At 43.6% G+C, this 17,834-nt stretch overlaps 2 protein-coding genes across 2 annotated transcripts; both read right to left on the reverse strand.

The window, feature by feature from the left end:
• Positions 1-4,037: 4,037 nt before the first annotated feature.
• On the reverse strand, positions 4,038-8,061 carry LOC119282971 (GPN-loop GTPase 3-like). The gene is made up of 9 exons (XM_037562909.1): positions 7,745-8,061; positions 7,240-7,348; positions 7,083-7,164; positions 6,241-6,326; positions 5,852-5,955; positions 5,638-5,768; positions 5,456-5,549; positions 5,139-5,194; positions 4,038-4,489 (listed from the first exon to the last, which is right to left on the reverse strand). Exons 1-9 carry the CDS (start codon positions 7,787-7,789, stop codon positions 4,393-4,395), a joined length of 804 nt encoding a protein of 267 aa, XP_037418806.1. The 5' UTR covers positions 7,790-8,061; the 3' UTR covers positions 4,038-4,392.
• A 5,112-nt stretch (positions 8,062-13,173) lies between these two features.
• On the reverse strand, positions 13,174-17,389 carry LOC119282987 (probable apyrase 7). Its single transcript, XM_037562910.1, has 3 exons — positions 16,881-17,389; positions 14,208-16,197; positions 13,174-13,690 (listed from the first exon to the last, which is right to left on the reverse strand). The coding sequence occupies exons 2-3, from the start codon at positions 16,039-16,041 to the stop codon at positions 13,404-13,406; spliced, it is 2,121 nt and encodes a 706-aa protein (XP_037418807.1). The 5' UTR covers positions 16,042-16,197; positions 16,881-17,389; the 3' UTR covers positions 13,174-13,403.
• Positions 17,390-17,834: the final 445 nt, after the last annotated feature.

Below are 17,834 nucleotides of genomic sequence, written 5' to 3' on the forward strand. Positions count from 1 at the left end.
TGGCCTCCTCATCGGGCACGTACTGGGCGCGGCCATCCTGACTTTGGGTCTTTTCGGGGTCGTAGGCACGGCCATGCCCACCCTGGAAGATCACGTCCTCCATGTACTGGTTCTAAAAGGGGTCGTCCACCGTCGACGTTGAGGTTGGCATTCCGTCAAACAACACGCGGGGGGTCGGCATGGTGCCCGTGAACGGTGCACGCGCCTGCTTTCTTTGCATCTCGACGGACGGCCGCCCGCCACTGCTGGACCCAGGCGTGACGTTGAGGTCGATGACGGCCGCGGGGCATGGTGTGGACGGCGCGAACAAGCCCACGTCCGGCGACGCCGAGAAACAGGTCTGGCCGTCGTGCCTGGGCGGAGGAAAGCCGGGCGACATGGGCGCGGCGCGCGACGTCGGCGACTGGCAGTGCGTAGGCCGGGCGACCGACGAGCCTGTGCTCGCCGGGCCGACGGCCGCTGCATGGAACCCCGCCGGACGGCCCATGCCAAGCATGAGGATGGCATGCGCTTTGTTGACGAGGTCCTCCTTCTCGTCGGCAGCGGCCTTGCGCCGCGCGGCCTCCAGCTCCTCGCGCTGGGCGGCAAACTTGGCCGCGGTGGCATTGATCTTGACGGCCGCTCTCCGTTCCCTCCTCTTCGCCGATTCCGCGTCCAACTTGGCGATCTCCTCCGGCGTGCACTCCGACCGCGGCTTCCTTGGCGCCTTCTTCTTCACCTTTGCGGTCGGGTCGACGGCCAGGCCGCCGGAACTCGGCGGGGCGTCGGCCATGGACGGGGGAGAGAGGGGGCGGCGGGAGGGACGTGGGAGGGTTTGGGGGAAATGGCGCCAAATGGGCGTGGGGGGTTGGTTTCTTCCACCGACAGGCGGGCCAGGGAAGGACAAGCGCGCGCGTCCCGCCCGTCCGCGCGCTGTCCGTTTCACCCCAAAACTGGCGCAACTTTGGGCCGGGGATGGGTCGAAAGCGGACACAAAGCGGACAAAAGTCCGTTTGCGCCCGCGCGTTGGGCCTTCTCGTTTGTCCCTTTTATTTCAAACGGACGGAGGCGGACAGGATAAGGTCGCGCGATGGAGTTGGCCTTGATGGCCTATCTGGTAGACTACATACTACCCAGGCAGCCCCACGTGATGCAGTTTTGGCCAACTCCTATTTGACCGCGGCTGAGCCGGTTACAGTCTTTTCAGTAAAAGGCACCCCCACCCCCCTCCTAGAATGGGCCGACCCACCATTTAGGCATGAGAGGGAAGCTCGCGGTTTTGGGAAGCTTCCGACCGATTTTCCTTTTTCTCTTTTTTGGGTTTCTGGACGGTTTTCATTTGGTTTTTTCTTTTACCTTTCATTTTCTGTTCCTTTTCTATTTTTTTCCTTTTTCTAAAAAAATACGTGATATTTTTTGAATTTTTTGTGAACGGTCTCCCTTAAATTCATGACTTTTTCCCCCTCAAACATGTGAACACTATTTTCTAAATTTTTGAAAAAAAATCTCAGAATCATGAACTTTTTTCAAATCCGTGAAACATGCATTTTTATTAAATTCATGAAAATTTTCAAATGCGTGAGTTTTATTTTTGAACTCGTGAATTTTTTCCCAAATCCATGAACTTTTTTGTTGAACTCATGAATTTTTTTTGAACTCGACTATTTTGAGTTCGTGAACAGTTTTTTTAAAATTCCTGAATTTATTTAAATGCATATTGGTACCGATTGGGCTTAAGGAAGGCAGCCAAAGGCCTTCTAATTTTGGTACCGATGACGTCATCCTGGATGGTGGTAAATGATGAACCTACCCTTTAAAAAAATAAAAAATATTGCAAGTACTGATCCCACATAATTTTGGTACCAGTCCAACAGGTACCTCCTATTTTACCACCGTTAAATTGGGGTGGGTGAACGGCTCCAAAATTGCCAACAACTATAAAACTTGTAAATAGTGCTCCCTCCGATTCTCTTTAGTCTGCATATAACTCACATCACACATACCAAGGAGTGCTACTAGAAATTGATTTCGGATGGAATCACCCCTGCGCTGGATGAATTGCAACGACCTGAAAAGGCTGCAAAGCGATAATCACGCGAGGCAGTTAATTGGCCCGTCCGCCTCATTTCTCCTGCATATTTCTCTGCATGGCTGTTATTGGCCCATCCTCCTTTGCATGCGCTGCATGCGTGGCCGGAATTAATGCACAAGAGGAGGCAGCCTTGCATGCAGTGATGAAAAGTAGGGATAGATTTGGAAGAAATCGCTACAAATCTGGATCACGCAGAGCATTGCGGAAAAAACAAGAAAAACTTATGCGCAGACTAAATGGGATCGGAGGGAGTACTGGGAGTACTCCTTCTGTCTTAAAATAAGTGTCACTGATTTATTACAGAGTTAGTATGACTTTATATTAAATGAACGACACTTACTTTGGGACGAAAAGAGTACATGCTTGGTTTGTTTTAAGTCAAACTTTATAAACTTTGACTAAGTTTATAAAAAAAGTATAAACATCAACAATGCAAAATCAATATCATATTCATCATTGGATATATTTCCATCATATATATTTGTTAACGCAAATGTTCATAATGTTTTCTACAAACCCGGTCAAAATATATAAAGTTTGACTTAAGACAAAGCTAATATACAGAATAAATAAAAGCAAAGGGAGTATCTTCCTAATTATGCTTCTAAACCTTATAAGAGGCTCCAGTTTGTACTGAACATTCGGTTTTACGTTGTAAGATGATATGTGTACTTCCGTAACCAATGGGAGATGATAGCATAGGATACATACAACCAGTTTGGATGGTGATTCGATAGTAGGCTATCTGTGTAAGCATTTATTCCTATTTTCGCCGGTTGTGGCTTGTTTATTTGTCATTCATGTACTTAAGTACCGGAGCTTGATACTTGAACTCTAATGAATATATGGTTGTGTGCATTGTAATGTGCACCAAGTCAAACTATATAAAAAAAAGTGCACTTTTTGCCGAATTACACCATGACAAACCGAAAATCTGCATCTGAGCACGGGCTCAGCTGCACCCGCTCAGAAAAAAATTCAAAAAAAATACTAGAAAATCCAAAAAAATCCAAAACAAAATTTTATGTGGTAGATCATTTGATGCTTGAGATCCGCTCCAAATTTCAACTCATTTGAACATCTGAGCAATTCTGGGCAAAAAAGACAAATCAGGTTAAAACAGTTCCTGAACAGTAAACTGTTTTACAGACCCTGATTTTGTCTTTTTTTCCCAGAGCTCCTCAAAGGTCCAAATGAGTTGAAATTTGGACCGAACCTCACGCATCAAATTATCTACCACATAATTTTTTTTGGAATTTTTTGAATTTTTCTAGTTTTTTTTTTGATTTTTTCCGTGAGCGCGGGTGCAGCTGAGCCCGGATGCAGATTCGCCGCACTCCAAACATGCTATTTAAATCAATTTTTCTGCATATTTACTTTGCTGGTTATACGTGTTGATTTAGTACATATTCTTGGAAATTTGGCATAAAAGAAGCAAAGAAACAAAGTGAAGTTGAAAAATCTGCCTGGTTTTCAGGCCGGTGATGGTGAGCTTTTTTTTTTGAGCATCAGTACAGCCACAAGCGCTCATATACACGCGCATACACTCACCCCTATGAACACATATCATCTTGAGATTTACGAAGTCACCGTAGGCGCCTCGTCGTCGACGGAAACGTCTCCTCCCACTGAAAGCGCATCGCGTGAAATCCTGAAATAAATTCAGGAATAATGCGAGCACCAGGATTTGAACCTGGTGGGTTGGGAATACCACTGTCCACCTAACCAACTCAACCACAGGGTGATTGTGAGCTTGTAAACTGGGATGTCGTATGCATGCATCAACGTAGGTGCACCGAAGACAGAGATCTAGCGTATGCTTTCCCTCTGTCCATTGAAACTTTAAAAGGCATTTTGCACGGCAAGACTTCATATGTGTAGGGGCAGCCATTGATTGCAATGCGATGCTAAACAAGGGACAACCTTGCAAGGAAGAGCTATACAATCTGACAGACTTTCCAAAACCTAGCGCCTCCAAAATATACTGACATTACGCTGACCAGAATTCACGGTGTTGTGTTCAGAAAGAGAGGAGCAGAATTGGTGCATTAGCGCATACACTATTTTAGGTAGGTATTACCGCTCATGTCTGATGCGGTTCAAGAGCTCCGGAAGAGGATGATGATTTGTTTACACAAGCAATTGCTAGTCAACCACACACATAAGAAGGTGACCCACACACTCTTGGCAGATGCATTCTGTCTTGTTTTTACGACCAACGATTGAAACAGATAAATAGCGCTTCTGCGGTGAATTCCTCCTCCCATGGACCCATTCTACATGATACTGACTAATTTGTTGCTTCTGCTCGATCAAAATGGTTAATCATCCTCCTCGGGAATGAAGTCCCTAACCTTCACATCGGCGTCTTCCCCGTACTGGATGCAGTTGTCGATGTTTGACAGCACATACTGAATGCTGCAAAAGCAAGGATGGTCAGGGATACGAAAAAACACAACCAGGTAGATAAATCTGCCATGGAAATTTTGTATCAGCATGGCAAATGGAAGTGCTACACTTCAACGTTGCTCAAGTGTTTTGTTTCACTGCAGCACTATACTTGAAATTTAACCACCTATAGCACATAAATTTCAACTCAACAATCATCTCAAGTGGAAATTTTATCCCAGTGCTCATTCCATAATTATTACTACTATTTTCCAGAAAGACCAGACAAATACTCACTCTGTAAAGAAATATAAGAGCGTTTAGATCACTAAAGTATAAGAGTGTTTAGATCACTACTTTAGTGATCTAAATGCTCTTATATTTCTTTACGGAGTGAGTATATGACAGCAAAAAAATGGAACAACAGCACAAAAGTAGAAGAGCAAATTGTAAGTGTGCTATTATACCACCACCCCACCAAAAATTTGAATCTGGCAAGGAGGGAATGTGTCTTCCAGCTAGATGTTAAAGTTGCATCCACAAGCGTACTAGTAGAAGTAGCATGTCTAAGGATCAGAAACTCAAGTGGCAATCGATCACTTGAGCAGAAAAGAAGGAATGCTTAGGGTGTAAAGAGGGGCTGAGATTTTAACTAAACTAAGAAAACAAACAGGAATACCTGCTCTCCTTCCTCAAATCAAGTGGTATGAAATTCACCATGTTGTAATCATCAACCTACATGATAGTAGTGCTGACATCAATATTGGAGGCAGAGACACAATATTAGAGTAAATTGCCTACCAAAACAGGATACAGAGCTTTCCTTAAGAAACAATTTTCATCAGAAACGTAACAGTTCAAAGCAAGAGATACACATCCGGCAATTATGAATTTATGAAATAACAAAAACATAGTTGACCACAATATATTGACAGTCATAGGGCTTCATAAAGCATGAGATTTTTTATTTAGTTTACAGGTTCATGGAAAGCATACCAGTTCAGCTAAAGCCTTGTTTAACTTGTGAAACCGAGGTGCCATCTGCCGATTCAGCTGTGACAGAAGAACCTGTGCCTCGGGGTTCAGATAACTAAAACAGAAAAACATCATCAGTAAAAAAAGGGCAACCTTAAAATGTTACAGCTAAGTATGGGAGAAAAAAATTAAAGAGAACATACTCTTCTACATCTTTTTTATTGGAAACCAGGTCCATCTTTGAAAGGATGTTGATATGAGGAAGCTCAAGTTGAATCATAGCAGAAAGAGAAGCCATGCAACCGCTAATGTATTTTGTGACATCACTGACAAACTGTACCAAGAAAAACAAACAGATATCAGTCTGGAGTGTGAGTTCAGTGTTGTCGTAAGGAAAACTATATTAATGATCCAAACCTGCGAATCCAAAAGGTACACAGCGCAAACAGTGAAATTTTTCCGTTTCAGATACTCAACAAAGTTGCGCAGAACTGGAACATGAGTGAAGAGTTCAATCTGGCCTGCGAAAGCAAGATGTGGAACCTTGGGTTAACACTGCTTTCATGTAATGTTAAGCAATCTAGGTATCTCAGGTATTTCATAAAATAAGACATGCTACAGAACCACATAAGAGATAGGTAAAGATGGCACCATGTACACAGTAGTGCATAACTTTTACATAAGAAGTAAAAGGAAATTCATTACGTTAGGCCCATGTAGGTGGTAAGAATAGTAGGTGACATGAAATAGTCCAACTAACTAACAAGATATAATTAGAGTATGCAAACATGCATTAAGAATATTACCTGGACAATCAAACACAAGATAGTCATCATCCAAGTAGTTCTCCAATTGTTCATCCAACCAATCATCCAAATTGTCTTCAAGGTGCCTAAGGGTTTCTTAAGGAAATAACAACTGCCAGCATAAGATCCTAAAATGATACTCCCTCCGTTCACAAATATAAGATGTTCTAGCTTTTGTGAATCGGATGTATATAGACATGTTTTAGTGTGTTTGTTCACTCATTTCACTCCATAAGTTTAGTCCATACTGAAATATCCAAAACATCTTATATTTGTGAACGAAGGGAGTAGTTTTTATGCCAATAAAGAATATTCACATCCTCTTCAAATTGCATAAAATGAGTTCAGCCAGAATTACAAACAGAGCTCTTAACTCACTAATAAAATTCACAGCATGGCAATGTCATTCAATCCAAAGTGTGAAAGGCAGCATCCATGCAAATGACTTCAACAAATGGAGCAGCAAACTGAAACTATAACTTAGCGTCATGGTATCTACTATCCAGATAACAAATCATGCAGGTACAACAAAATTATTTGCTCCTGGAGCATCTACATGTAACTTTTGCTGGTGAAAACAACACAGAAGGCGGTTCAATTCTAGATATAACAAAGTATATGCGCAAACACCACACAAAGATGTAATGAAGTATGATCTAGATGATGCACCCGTTTTAACTGCTGCGAAAGTAGATCTTCCAGACTAACATGTAATAAATCTACTAGCATCCAGCAGTGAAATGTTCGATATGCCATAAGGGGTCCCTTCATAACCAAATAGCTTGGAAGACAAGTAGACAGCAATCAACAACAAATTAACATGCTTTCAAACAACAGGATACTCCATGCAATAGATGAGGCCGCCATTTGGTCCCATCCCAAGCTCCTCCATGACATCATCCAGTGATATGAGCTCTCTAATATCTATAAAAATACCAAACAGAGGTGAGTAAGAGCCCTATGTAAAAGATGTGCACAACAGCATGCAAGTAGTCTTACCAGTAGATACAGGATAGCTGAAGTGCTCTGCAGCTGGATCCAGGTTGACCATATGAATCCTCCTGCCCACCGTCTCGCAATGTTGATACAGACCAGAGCAGTAGGTCGACTGCATATGATTAACAACTGATAAGAAAACACTACGTATTTCTCAGCTTCTCTGTAACCATACTCTAACCTCCCGTGCAAGTGCGACCCACTCCAATCAGTCAAATTACTTGGAATATACATACAATATGTATATAGGTATAATCAAATAGCAGATGAGTACTGGTACATTACTTGGTCTGAAATCACGTCTAAACAGGGACCAAACCACATCAAGCATGGCACAAACTTGGTATTAGAACAAAGCAGGAGTGCAACCATGCAAAATAAGCAGCGGCAGAAGCAGAATCCTAGTTGGCCAGAGCGACGAACCAATCCGTCCCCAATCAAATTAAAGCTGGAGATTGAGTTAAGCACGGAGCGAAAGAGGGAGCGGGCGGGAAACGGAGACAATCACCTTGCCGCTGCCGGCGGGGCCGATGACGAGCTGCGCGAAACCCATGGTCGGCGTTGGGCTGCCGAAGGACTGGGGAGGAGGGGCGGGGTAGGGTTTACAGAGGGGGCTGCTTGGGGCGGGAGGAGAAAGAGAGGACTAGAGGACTGAGGAAACGGCGGCGACGACGTAGGCAGGGGAGAGGGGGCGGCGGGGAGTACGGTCGGGGACCCGCGACGGGCGACGGCCGTCGAGGTGAGTAGCGGGCTGTCGGCGGCAGGTGAGGGCGGACCGCGGCGTGAGTGGCGGCGGTGACGGCGTGAAGGGAGGGGCGATTCTGGCGCTGACCGCTCACATAGCGGCATATAGCCGCCTCAACGGTACACTTTAGTGGCCCGGCCCACTAACTCAAATTTATTTATATTTCTTAAATTATAAAAATCGAATTCATAAACAAAACTTAAAAAATTTATAATTCGGTTTATGATAATATAAAGGTCACATATACGCAAATAATGTCCGTGAAACTGAAGATAAATGTTCATGTATTTAAAAAATTACTCCCTCAGTTCCTAAATATAAGTCTTTTTAAAGATTCAAATGCGGACTACAAACGGAGCAAAATGAGTGAATCTACACTTCTAGAAAGACTTCTATTTAAGAATGGAGGGAATATTTATGAAGCTGAATATAAGTGTTCATATATTTAAAAAATGTAAATATCATACTTAAGAAATGTTCCCGCATACAAAAACAAATATTCACATTTTGAAACCCAAATCATACAATTTGGAATGTTTTTTATTTCTGTGAGAATATATGTTAATGTAATTTAAAAGTCATTATTGTATTTTCTAACAAGAATATACAAGACATAAAGTAAAAAAAATCAGCTTGCTAAAACATCTTATATTATGGCACAGAGGGAGTATAACATAACTTCGTGAGCAAGTGAGCACATATGAGCACAGGTTTGTCCAATATATCAAATATAATTGATCGCTCGTGTGGGCCTTCCCCACGGCCCATGACTTGAGCGCACATGAGCACAGGATCACAGGTTGTCAAGAGCAACTAATCAACGAGTACTCCTTCGGGAGGCCCCCAAGGGTCACATTGGATGGGCTAGGAGAGCACCATTTAGCATTTTTCCCGTGAGAGATATGAATTTACTTTTCATGGAGACACGGATTTGCTTCTGCCAATCGTGACTCTCGGAAACCTTCCGCGAGAGGTATGGATTTACTTCTTGTGGAGGCACAGGTTTGTTTAGGCACAGTCGTGTTGGAAATATGCCCTAGAGGCAATAATAAAATGGTTATTATTATATTTCCTTGTTCATGATAATTGTCTATTGTTCATAATAATTGTCTATTGTTCATGTTATAGTTGTGTTATCCGGAAATCGTAATACATGTGTGAATGCATAGACCACAACATGTCCCTAGTGAACCTCTAGTTGACTAGCTCGTTGATCAATAGATGGTTACGGTTTCCTGACCATGGACATTGGATGTCATTGATAGCGGGATCACATCATTAGGAGAATGATGTGATGGACAAAACCCAACCCTAAGCATGTCACAAGATCGTGTAGTTCGTCTGCTAAAGCTTTTTTAATGTCAAGTATCATTTCCTTAGACCATGAGATTGTGCAACTCCCGGATATCGTAGGGATGCTTTGGGTGTGCCAAACGTCACAACGTAACTGGGTGGCTATAAAGGTGCACTACGGGTATCTCCGAAAGTGTCTGTTGGGTTGGTACGAATCGAGACTGGGATTTGTCGCTCCGTGTGACGAAGAGGTATCTCTGGGCCCACTCGGTAGGACATCATCATAATGAGCTCAATGTGATCAAGGAGTTGATCACGGGATGATGTGTTACGGATCAATAAAAAGAGACTTGCCGGTAACGAGATTGAATAGGAATACCGACGATCGAATCTCGGGCAAGTATCATACCGGTAGACAAAGGGAATTGTATACTGGATTGATTGAATCCTCGACATCATGGTTCATCCGATAAGATCATCGTGGAACATGTAGGAGCCAACATGGGTATCCAGATCCCGTTGTTGGTTATTGACCAGAGAGATGTCTCGGTCATGTCTGCATGCCTCCCGAACCCGTAGGGTCACACACTTAAGGTTCGATGATGCTAAGGTTATAGGGAAAGTTTGTACGTGGTTACCGAATGTTGTTCGGAGTCCCGGATGAGATCCCGGATGTCACGAGGAGTTCCGAAATGGTCCGGAGGTAAAGAATAATATATAGGAAGTGAGGTTTTGACCACCAAAAGTGTTTGGGGCGTCACCGGTAATGTACCGGGACCACCGGAGGGTTCCGGGGGTCCGCCGGGAGGGGCCATCAGCCCCGGAGGCTTGCATGGGCCAAGAGTGAAAAGGGACCAGCCCCTGAGTGGGCTGGTGCGCCTCCCACCAGGGCCCAAGGTGCATCTAGGAGGGGAAAAGGGGGAAACCCTAGGCGTAGATGGGCCTAAGGCCCACCCTAGGGCGCGCCCCCTCTCTTCCCCTCTTGGCCGCCCCCCTAGGTGTGGGAACCCTAGAGGGGGCGCACCCTTCTCCGCTCCTTCTATAAATAGTGAGGGTTTTGGAGCTGCCAAAGACACGAGTCTCTCTCTCTCTCTCTCTCTCCTCTCTCTCTCGGCGCAACCCTACCTCTCCACATCCTCGTTCTCCGTGGTGCTTGGCGAAGCCCTGCTGGAAACCACGCAGCTCCACCACCACCACGCCATCGTGCTGCTGCTGGAGTTGTCTTCCCCAACCTCTCCCTCCTCCTTGCTGGATCAAGGCGCGGGAGACATCACCGGGTTGCACGTGTGTTGAACGCGGAGGCGCCGTTGTTCGGCGCTTAGATCGGAATCAACCGCGATCTGAATCGCTGCGTGTACGACTCCTCCAACCGCGTTCTTGCACATCGCGACCTTCAAGGGTATGAAGATGCACCCCCTCTCTCTCGTTGCTAGTCTCTCCATAGATTGATCTTGGTGATGCGTAGAAAATTTTTAATTTCTGCAACGATCCCCAACAAGTCGTGCTTCTCGAAAAAGAAAAAATACTTGTTCTCTTTTTTTTCCTTCCGTGAGAGACACGATTTACTTCTAATGGAGGCACGTTTGCTTCCGCGAGAGGCAGAGTCGTACCTCTTCAGAAAGGAAAGAAATATGCTCCGATTCAGAGTTTTCGTCTGATTTTTTATGAAAGAAAGTTCATCGAAAACCGATCAATATGAGATCTAGTTTTGAAAATCTCAATGTAAGAAATCCAACGACGAGCGGTCTAAAAGATAAAACATTTTGAATAATCTAATCTACGAAAACAGAAAAAACTCTTAGATTGCGACAACTGACACGCATGCAGTGTGTCACTTATCGCAACCTTAAAAGATGAGAATAATCTTTACAAAGAGTACTCAGTGATTTTGCAGGTTATCGTGTGCGCCTTTCCCTATGACCTGGTTGGTCAACGATTGTATCCCAAGTGAGCACAGGGAAATGTTGTGTTTCTTGGGACGTGTATACATCTGATATGAAAAAAAAGTAATAACTAAAATGGTCTAAAAAGTTTAAAAGAAAATAGAATAAACTTGAATTTTTTTGCATTAGTAGATATTCAGGAATAAAAGAACAGTGTTGACTTCGTGAAAAAAGTTGCTAGTATTACAGGTCACTATTCATATTATTTTGGCCGAAAATTTTGTTTTCTAAAAGAAGTCAGCAGGGTTTTTTTTCCTTTTGTGGAATTTTTTTTACAAGTCCAATAAAAGGTTAAGTTTATTTCAAAAATATTTTCAGAATTTTAACCATTTATTTAATTACTATTCTTTTATATATGGTGTCTTTACAGCCATAGACCAAGCATTCCTGTCCATGAGCGCAGGTTGTTCTACGTGTGCAACTGGTTGTGCTAGTTTTTCCTAAAACACCTAAAAAAGTACTAGTTTAAAAATGAAAAACCAAGTGGATGTACTAGTACGTTTTTTTAGGGGTGCAAGTGGATGTTCTAGTACTCTCTCCGTCCGAAAAAGCTTATTTTCTCAAATGGATGTATCTAGCATCAAGTTAGTGCTAGATACATCCATTTGAGGAACAAGCTTGAGACAAGCTTTTCCGGATAAGGAATACATGTGTATGTTTTTCTCCATTGTGGTTTTTGCATTCCGTTTATTATTAGCATTCAACATCCATTTGAAAATTGTTTAATCGCTGTCTTCAAAAAACATGTTCCTTACCATTCAAAAATATATACATTACATTCAAAAATGTTTGCATAAATCCAAAAAATGTTTCGTACCATTCAAAAATTGTACATGATATTTTAAAGAAATATTCTTGCGTTTCAAAAAATGTTTGTGAAATTTTTAAAAAACATATTTATACAATGTACAACAATGTTCTCGGCCATTAAAAAATTTAATGTATATTTGAAAAATGTTTAACATGTATTTAAAAAAATGTATATTTGTGTATTGAAATTTTTTCAACGTGTATCAAGATAAAGTTTCACATGTACTAAAAATGTACAATGTGTATTGAAAAAAAGGTAGACATGTGTTGAAAAAAAAACTCAAAGAAAACCGAAAAAATGTGTGGGATCCATAAAAAGAGTCGGGTTTACGGGAACTGTTAGAGGCCTTTTTTGCCCCAACTTACCTTAACCGGTAGTCTTTTTAATGATTTAAGGATACGGGATCTATTGGAGTTGCTCTAAGCCTTTCAAAAAAGGAAACTTCCATGTATCATAAATCAGATGCAGATCTCAGGAGAAATTTATGTTATACCGCATCCAAGTTGAAGGTACTGACCCTTTCGACTTGTATAATATATGCACCGTGGTAAATACAGGACAAGTTGCACGGTTGCACCGACGATGCTAATGTTCTATTTGAATTTGTATAAGATGCACAGTGTTATTTGAGCATGCAAAGAGGGGGGAATTTGCACCGATGAAAAGCTTGTAGACAAACAGAAGAAATAAGTTGTGCAGATGAACTTGTGACCGAAACAGATTCATACGGAGGATCTAAATAAGGGCAAACGAATTACTGATCGATAGTCTCAATTTCCATCTAAATAAGGGCAATCAAATTACTGATCGATGATCTCAATTTCCATTTGACATCCAAGATTGCGTACCAAATGGTGTTACAAGGAAAGAAGAGAAGGCTGACAAGATGATACATCAATGATAGTGCGCAAGAACATAGCTATCTTTATTATGTGTAGTAAAACTAAAATAATACTGTAATAATTAAGAACCTTTGAAGAGTATATGAGTCCCAGATGGTTGCAGCAATATCATGATCTGATAGCCTTGGATGTTTGTGGCCAAAGAACTGAGCTGGTGACCTTGCAGGCCATGGCCAATCACATCGGCGAACCATGTAACATTTCTTCTGGTACAACACCCAGCTGCTTGCAAGACCATCTTTCTTTATGGCATGATTCTATTGCATTGTAGGGGATGGATGTATCATGTCCATGAGGCACCAAGTCATATACTTTAAATTTTGTGAATCCTAAACCTTTGAATTGTCAGTGTGCCGACAAAATTGCCTTCTGGCTAGACAAGAAGAAATCAAGCAGTCTGGAGCTATTATTTACATGGAGTCTGTTATGGCATGGGATCACATACTAGTCATGCCATCCTGAAATGTAATGCTCTACACCTTTGGAATATGAAGATCAGCTAATGAAGACGTGAGATCTTCTCTCGATTGGGATCTCCGGCTCTGAAGTGTTGTCTGACCTCTGGTAGGGTTCCGCAATCCACTAGAAAACTGCATCTGACCCAAGCTCCCAACTGAATAGCTATGATATACACCCAACGATTGCCTGGAAGATTCCATAAGCTGGACGCTGCTGCCTCCTAATCCATGAGTCATGCTGAATGGATGGGGCTCTGACCCAGCGACAGTAGGGCTCAATGGTGTCTTTGTTCTCCCATCACCTGTGCAGAGAGGAAGGCAAGGTGAAGCAAACACAGAAGTTTGATATCTTAAGAATGATGAAAGTGTAACAATCAAATAAAACTTGCAAGATTGTTTGACTACATGTGATACAGCAAATATCTTCACATTCTCCAACAAGGTTACTGATTTTGATAGAACAGCATTACAAAATTAGAGTGCTGTAATGGGTAGAATGACTCTCAAAAATTTAGTCAAATATAGCAAGAACTCATTAAATGGAGTACAGTGAAACAATAAAAAGCATAGGTGTTCCAACATGCAACATTTCTATGTGATGCTGCTTCTTAGAAGCACTCAGTAGTAGGTTAAGTGGTGTAACAAATTTGACATTCAAAATAAAGCAGGATAATAAATTAAATAGCTTGGAAGTCCTAAAAATGGTAAATAATGGTCAATAGAAATGTGAGTAAAACAACACTAGCATTGCAGCATTTACGCGATAGAGGACTAAACACAAGATGAAAGCTCGATACAAAGACAAATTTAAGCACATACCTGAATTAATATGTCTCCATAAATGAAATCTGAAAGGCGATCCCATACCAAGCGCAGAACTGCCTCCGCTGTTCGGCCTAAAAAGCGGCAAATAGGATTTGCGGAATGACCTTGGGATGGAATTGCTAACGCACAATATTGCACATATGACCAACACGATTGAAATCAGAAACAATACAATAAGAATATTTGGGTTTATCTCCCGGTGCAGTAAAATGTATCCTTGAATATCCATCCTTGACAGTGCCTGCCCAGCCTCTAGCAAAGCAACACCAAGAGTCCAAGTGATACTGCCTGAACCAATTATCACTTGGTTATCTTTGATCTGCAGTCCCTCTCTCAGAAGTGATGTAATATAAGGAGCCCTGAAGCAATACTGCTCTATGAAAGGCTGCGGTGGAACACTACTCCTTGCAACATCCCATGGTTTTTCACAAAAGTCCTGACCTCTTTTTAGAACGTCTACAAGAGTAGCATCAGGAGTCAAATTGAAAAATTTGAAGACCACATAGAAACCAGACATTGCATAAAACTGCCCATGTGGTTGCGGAAAGGTACTGGCAAGGGCACAAGGTTGCTGGTTGCAATCAAGTCCAGAACTTGAATTGGACCACTCTGAAAGATTCACTGTTACTTTTGCAAGATCACTACATTCTTTCCACTGAGGTGCCCCAATCAGTTCAACAGCTGTCCCCTGCTTCTCTTTTCCTGTTGTCTTCGCTGAAACACTGGGACTTCCATCTTGTTTGAGTGGCTGGCAGTAAGAACAAACATAATCTTCCCTGTATCCAGTTTGTAGACAAGGATGTTTGACCTGAACTTTGCCATTACCAGCTGTTCCTCCCAGCATCTTCACCAGATGTGCCACAGATTTGTCAAATGCATCATTTAATCCATAACCAGAAAGAGAATAAGCACTAAGTTGATGATTGACAGAACCAATAGTCAGACCAACGCCTGTGTCACCTTGGACGACTTTGTCAGTCTCAAATGTCACCTGTAATGATGATCCGCCTAAATCAAGTGAACCATAAGTCATTTCAGAAGCAGAAGATGAGGTGCCAAGCATGTTCAGGTGGTGGTTAAGAGCTACCCATCCATAATAAGCTTCTTCCATGCCAGTGATGATCTTAACTCTGTCTCTACTACAAGAAAATGATGAATTCTTCAGAACATCCCAAGCCTTATCCATAAGCCACTCTGAATCTGCAGTGGGTAGCTTGCGGACACCAGCTGTGGCATATAGAAAAACAGGAGTGTGCTTGTGTGCGCGTCTTGGGATCTGCCGCTCAGCCATTTGAAGGAGGGGCTCTATTGCCTTCTTCATACCAGCTTCATTGTGAACAAGCTTGCTCAACCCAGGTTCAGTTTCCATTCGTTGATAGGCACGCCCAACTAATTTACCAGATTTTTTCTTAGGAGCATTTCCTAAAGGTTTCAAAGCAATAGGAAATGAATTTCCATCATTATGATTGATGGACCACTCGTAAACATACACTCTTGTACCAGTGCTGCCACAATCAAGAATCACATAGTATTCAGAGCTACCTTCTGAGAGAAAGACATGGAAATATCTCAAAGAAGCGTATATGAAGCACAGCAATAGGATCAGACCAACAGCCCAACCAACTGTTCTCATCCATTTCTTTTGATTTGTTGGTGACGATGGGGGCGTTCTCTCTTTGGAAAAGCTTGCTACAGGACCTTCTCTTTGAAGTGTGCGGACAGGCTTCGCACGCCCTGAGCTCAGATCACCACCAATGCTAGAGCCCCTTTCTAAAGTTTCAATTCTGGAGAAAGTTGGCAAATCTTGAAGAGAAGAAGAAAGCCGCATAGCTGCTTCTTTTGTAGTTGAGGTGGAAACTATTTAAAGATCACTGACAATGAGCGATAAGAAGTGACGTGGGCAAACAGAAGCATGAGTCATAAGTGGGCAGCATAATTAGCCAGACAGTAAATTAATCCAACACCACCTTCGCACAGCCTCTGCCTGCAACAAATTCTGTATGTTAGATAGAAAAATACTAACACGCCGACATCGAATAGATAACACTATAACTTGAAGAACCTACACGCTGGACATTCAGAAATCAGTAAACAACATTCGCATGCTCAGTACAATGCAAAGCAAAAGACTAGCGGCTAGGATAATATTATGCTAACTGAGAGATGACACTCTGGAGTACCTTGGATCAATATCGGTACTCTGAAAAATGCGTCTACTGATCAATGGACAACAGTACAGCTCCCTATATGCTACAGAAAGTAGTAATACCAACAAAACTGACACTCAGTTGTGTCGCCCAATCACAACCTAGAACACACAGCGATATCTGACTTTGGCAAAGACTAATCTGCAATCATGGAACCACAGCCAAGACGCCGACTTTCCATTGACTCGGGCCGGCACTCAGGTATCACAACCACCAAGCCACCAACAAATGGCAGGCTTAACCAGGGGGCACAGGGGTTCAGCTGAACCTCCAATTGGATCGACGCAAACAGACCTCTACAAGTAGCATTAGCTCAGGGAACCTCGTTGAGCCCTATGTGACGGGTCCAACTGCGATCGATTTGGAGAAGAAAGATCTGTTTTGGATACTTACTGAATAAAGGAAAAGACTCCAAAGCCTATACGAGACAAAAACCAAAGCGGAGATATGGCTTCCTTACCAGCGACGGGAACCGCGCCCGGACGGGACGGATCTTATCCGCTCCACGCCAGTCCAGCACCAGCGGAGCGGAGGGGGATCGGAGACTGGACTGGCGCGCGGGGCGACGGATTCGGGGATCGAGGCGGACAGGGAACGGAGAGAAGGACGGACGCCGGTAAGATCTGGGACGGAAAAGCGGGCCGCGGCCGGATCGGGCGCGGCGGCGGAGAGTAGGGCGATCCGGTCCTCCCGGGGCGAGCGAGCGAGCTAGCTGCTTCGGCGGCTGGCGGCCGGCGGCCTGTACCGGCGGAGGCGGCCGCAGCGGCGGGTTCGGTGGCAACGCGGGGGCGGGAGAGCGGCGGCGGAGGGGGGCGGTGCGGTGGAGCCGACGCAAAGGCGGGTGAGGGATAGTGGCTCACTGGCTGCGTGCGGCCCGCAACCCGCGTGCGTGCGCGACGGCGCTGCGTCGGGGCGGAGTGGGCGGACGGAATGGGAACCCAACGAGGAGAGACGAGCTTGACCTGGACCAAACCAAACCTGGCTAGCATCACCGACCCACGATGTCTTGCCGATGAACGGACGACGTGACGAGAGAGGTGCGGCCGGCTCCCCCAATCCCAAGGCCCCAAGCCCCAACAAACAACCTGTCAAATTCTTAAAAAAAAAAAAACTGTCAAACAAAAATCCTCCAGCGAACGAAGCTAAAGAAAACAAAGCATACAACGTCATCACCAGGATACGTCGTGAGGATAGATCGAAACACCAGAAGAGAATTCACCGGCTGTCGAGATATAGAGCCAACGTCCTTTAGAACGAAACAGCAACACAATAATCCTGACGTTGGCATCACTGATCTTGGTCATGAAGGCATCCCGGGGTGAGAATGGAGCCACGGGGTTTCTATTATCTACGGCACCGTCCCCCTCAACACATCAACGCCAAGAAGACACAAATGTAACATGAAGGAAACTAA

This window comes from Triticum dicoccoides, chromosome 1A, assembly GCF_002162155.2.
Source record: "Triticum dicoccoides isolate Atlit2015 ecotype Zavitan chromosome 1A, WEW_v2.0, whole genome shotgun sequence".
Lineage (NCBI taxonomy): Eukaryota > Viridiplantae > Streptophyta > Magnoliopsida > Poales > Poaceae > Triticum > Triticum dicoccoides.